The 4,952-nt window shown below is 41.6% G+C and overlaps 1 protein-coding gene across 1 annotated transcript in view; it reads left to right on the top strand.

Annotated features, from left to right (window-relative positions):
- Positions 1–4,952, top strand: part of RNASEH2B (ribonuclease H2 subunit B) — a 49,015-nt gene that overhangs the window by 39,570 nt on the left and 4,493 nt on the right. The window contains 1 exon segment of the mRNA XM_006763574.2: positions 734–776. Within this exon segment, the coding sequence (XP_006763637.1) occupies positions 734–776 (43 nt within the window).

Here is a 4,952-nt window from a genome sequence, read left to right as displayed (position 1 = left end):
TTAAAAGTGTGGTTTTGAGCTCTATATCTTCCATTTCTGACAATTTTGTCCTGTTTCTTTGTCTCCGCATTTTTTTATCTTTTTCTTGGTGCACCCCCTAGTGGTATTTGTGCGAAGTCTTGTTGTAGTTAAGCCTTGATTGATGTCGGGAATACCGGGGGTGATTTGACCTCCAGGCTAACTCAACAAATGAGTTCTAATTTTATTTTTTAGTTCAGACAATTTCCATACAAGGAATTAGTGAAATGAAGATTTATTGATTGATTGATTGATTTAAATTTTGTAATTGATTATTTATTTATTTATTATTATTATTTTTTAATCCTCACCCAAGGATATTTTTCTATTGATTTTTAGAGAGAGTAGAAGAGAGAGGGAAAGACAGAGAAAAATATCAATGTGAGAGAAGCACATCGATTGCTTCCCGCATGTGCTTTGACCAGGGCTCGGGCCGGGGAGGAGGCTGCAACCGATACTTGCCCTTGACCAGAATCGAACCTGGGACCCTTCAGTCTGCAAGCCAATGCTCTATTCACTGGGCCAAACCAGCTAGGGTGAAGATTTATTCATTTAGACAAATTTCATTCTTTACACTGAAATGATTGTACATTAAAGTATATAGAGCTGAAGCTGTCAGAAGAAAGAAGACTTACGGAATCTTAAATTGGCCCAGCTTTTCTGTTTGCTTGTCTAGGAAAAACCAAGACTAAAAATCTTATTTTTCACTCCATAGGCTTCCAGAAGATTCCGCTTCATTGCCAAAACCTCCATCAAAGGTAAGAAGCTGTGACTAAGATATCTTGGGGAACCTGGAAAAATGTTATACTTTTACCATATACATTTAGTTTGCTGTAGTATATTTTAAAACATTCTAAATCCATCTTGGATGGAGTGATGTTATGTGGAATAAAGATTGTACTGGGCTCACCATCAATTTTTTTTATTTTTTGTAGATTTTACCTGAATAATAAAGTCCTGTCAAAACCCAAATAAGAGTTGGCTAACCAGATACCTATATAAAAATAGAGTAGGTATCCTATATAATAAAAGGCTAATATGCAAATCGATGTAACAGTGGAACGACCAGTCGCTATGATGTGCACTGACCACCAGTGGGCAGATGCTCAATGCAGGAGCTGCCCCCTGGTGGTCAGTGCACTCCCACAGGGGGAGCACTGCTCAGCCAGAAGCCAGGCTCACACTGGTGAGCACAGCAGCCGTCGCGGGAGCCTCTCCTGCCTCTGCAGCAGTGCTAAGGATGTCTGATCCCCCGCCTCCGCGGTAGCACTAAGGATGTCCGACTGCTGGCTTAGGCCCACTCCCCACAGCCTAAGCCATCAGTTGGACATCCCCAAGGGCTCTCAGACTGTGAGAGGGTGCAGGCCAGGCTGAGGGACCCCCCCCCCAAGTGCACAAATTTAATGCACCGGCCTCTAGTATAATTATAATTAAATATTCTTAGCCAGATCCTGTACTTGTCTTTATTAATCACCATGAATACTAAAATTTTGCTAAATCTAGTTGTTACTGATACAAAGGTGCACAGAGCATGATTTCTGTAACACAAAGAATCCTTTGAGAAAGGATGACCATACTGTTTTTCCTGTACTTGTGATCAACAAAATTTATGTATAATATTTATCTGTTAGTGGAAAGCCTTTTCCTTTTTCAGATGTTCTCAAACTGCCACCCATAGCTCCTCTGCACCATGGACTGCAGCTGTGTTTGTCTCCAGATCAGAGAGTAGAGAAGTCAGTCACACACCACACTTGGTGGCACACTGTGGCATCCAGTCCAGCCTGACCTCCGAGACAGAGAAATAGACACACATGCCAGCCTATCAGTGGGGCCATTCTCTTGCCAGTAAAATAGCAAATGCCTTAGAATGTAAAGTGGACATATTGTGGATGTTGAACAACTTTCCTTTTTCCCTGCCTTCAAGGTGGCAACATTCTTGGGACTTTTTTGTATCATGTCCTGTTTGGAGGTGGTGGTAGCTCTAAAAACATTTATTACTTTGATTTTTAGAAAGGATGGAAAATTTACAGTGCATCTGTAGGCCATTTTCAGCTGATTATCAAAGGAGTTTTCTCTTTCACTCTCTGGGGGAATAGCACTGGGCAGAAGTCAAACCACACTTCTTACAGTCCAGTGGTCCACTGTCTCTGACAATGGCACTAGGGGACAGAGACATAATTGTCTAATTGAGAGGATAGGTGTGTTGGCGTCTTTCTTATTTCTCTCTCTCCAAAAACTAAGCATATATCTTTCTCCCAAATATCCATCTTCCTTGGTAACTAAGAAATTATTTATGAATGGCTCTAAACCTATTCTTGAAGCTTTTAGTCTTTGATTCTGGGTGATGTGTTTCATAAGTTTATTCTTCTTGGATCCAGTTTTCTGATTTCTTGTTTTAATTTCCAAAATGTAAGTTGTTTGTGACTTCTTTATTTATGATTTAGGTGAGGGGTCAGCAAACTTATTCTGTAAAGGCCAGTTAGTATTTTAGGCTTTGTGAAGCAGATGATGTCTGTCGCAGCTACTCAACTCTGCTGTTAAAAGTGCAAAGACAGCCACAAACAATTCATGAATGAACCAGTGCACTGTGTTCCAGAAAAACTTCATTAATGAAAGCAGGTGGCCAGCTGGATTTGGCATGGACAGTAGTTTGCCAAGCCCTGTTTAGGTCTTGGCATCCTGCTTCTCTTAAATTTCAGCCTTGCCTCCTGGATTATTTTAGCTGCTTTTCGAGGTCTCCGGTTCTATTAGGTCTTCCTGGGGCTCCAGTGTGCACAGTGCAAACTGCATTGGGTGAAGTACCACATTTTAAACAAGCATAGGACAATGTCTTCTGCTAGCTCTCCTGTCCAGGATTTGATTGATTTTTACGTAATTTAGTATATTGTTTTCAGGAAATACATTCTAATGGCTCATAGGTATCTGTGTCTATGTTGTAAATTGATAGCATGGAGCCATGTTTTGCATTACTTTCTCACTGTCATATGTGTGCCTTTGTTGAAACAGCTTCCAACCCTCATCCTCTCCCATCTTTTGAATTAACACTGTCAGCTAGCAGAGCCTAATGCAATCAGTGGATTTGGAGATGTTTCTCAGTTTCTTCTTGCAAATCATTTGTAAGAATGATAAGACCAATCCATCGTAGCATTAATTCTGGTGGTCCTCTGCCCTTTGCTCTTTTCTTTCCAGAACTGTACCCATTTAGTCAGACCCTTTGTTACTAGTGCATATACATCTTTCTGAGTCACTTTTTTTTCCTTCGGAAACAGTCCCCCAAATCAAGAGGCCAGTTAGTATTTTAGACTTCGTAAAGCAAATGATCTCTGTTGCAACTACTCAACTCCAGTCTTTTAAATAACAACAAAATAATAAGTCAATATAACAATTATGGGTTTGTTTGGTTTTTTAATATATTCAACAATGTGCTGGGAATAACATGAAACCTAGTTATGTGCAGAGACTACCATCATCATTTTCTTTTTTTGTAAGTACTTATAACTTGTGTCTTGTATGATAGTGAGCTGTTAAAGCACCTAAACAAGTCAATCATCTTTTGATATGTTTAATATTTATAAGAAACATCTGTCATCTTAATCTCTTGCCGTTTTTATTTGACTTATCAGTGAAAAGCAAATAAGCCCATATGTTTATGACATCATCTGTATTAGAACATTTTGGCATAGGAGAAAAGCAAACATCCTCAGAATCTTAAGTTTTTTCATTGTGGAATTATTATAGCCTTCATCATCATCTATGCGTTCTACTCTCCCAGTTGAAGATACTTTCCTAGTAAAAATGTGCATCACCTAAACACGTCTTAATTTTAGTAGAACCATGTATTCTTAAGAAAGTTGCTTGATCACTTATATTCACTTTGCTGGTACATAGCTCATACATGATAAACTAGTCTTTTTCTTTTGAAGATTTCATTTTCTAGAGGTTACTGTGTGGCCAGGAGAAGGTTTTCCCCATTATGTGACATATTCCCAGATGCCCCTCTGTTTGTTCCAGTGAAGAATTTCAAGGATGTTGTTTTATCGCCTGATATACATGTGCTGAGGCATCTTTTAACGCCCTCCCAGTTCTGTATTTAGCAAAAGCTGGGGTGCGAAGAGTGAAGCTGGGAACAAATATGTATTTCCTAGGGTAGATCCATATTGGGTCTTTTCAACCTGGTGTCCACAAAGAGTTTGAAGATCTGTAAAATTATTTTTTTTTCTTTTCTTTATTTTAGTATTTTTTTTTCTTCACCCTATAACCGAAGATCTGTAAAATTCTAAGTTGGGATCTCTGTGTACTCAATACTCCATGCTAAAAACTTATCAGCCCTGCTGTCTGCCCTTTATATAATAAACTAGAGGCCTGGTGCACAAAATTTTGTGCATTCGGGGGGTCCCTCAGCCCAACCTGTGCCCTCTCGCAGCCTGGGACTCCTCAGGGGATGTCCACCTGTTGGCTTAGGCCCGTTCCTAAGCTGGCAGTCAGACATCCCTCTGGCAGCCCAGGAGCCCTCGGGGGATGTCCACTTGCCAGCGGGGAGCAGGCCTGAGCTGCATCCTTAGGGCTGCTGAGGAAGCAGGAGAGGCTCCCGCCTCCACCACTGTGCTGGCAGCCATCAGCCTGGCTTGTGGCTGAGCAGAGCTCCCCCTGTGAGAGTGCACTGACCACCAGGGGCAGCTCCTGCATTGAGCGTCTGCCCCATGGTGGTCAGTGTGTGTCAGAGTGACCAGTCATTCCCAGTCGTTCTGCTGTTAGGGTCAATTTGCATAATGCCCTTTTATTATATAGGATAGAGCCCTGGTGCACAGGTGGGAGCCAGCTGGTTTGCCCTGAAGGATGTCCCGGATCAGAGTGGGGTCCCGCTGGGGTGCCTGGCCAGCCTGGGTGAGGGGCTGATGGCTGTTTTCAGGCTGGTCAAGCCCCCCGGTGGGAAA

Source organism: Myotis davidii, unplaced genomic scaffold, assembly GCF_000327345.1.
Source record: "Myotis davidii unplaced genomic scaffold, ASM32734v1 scaffold39, whole genome shotgun sequence".
Classification (NCBI taxonomy): Eukaryota; Metazoa; Chordata; class Mammalia; order Chiroptera; family Vespertilionidae; genus Myotis; species Myotis davidii.
Note: the sequence above shows the minus strand (reverse complement) of the source record. Positions and strands in the feature narration are given on the sequence as shown.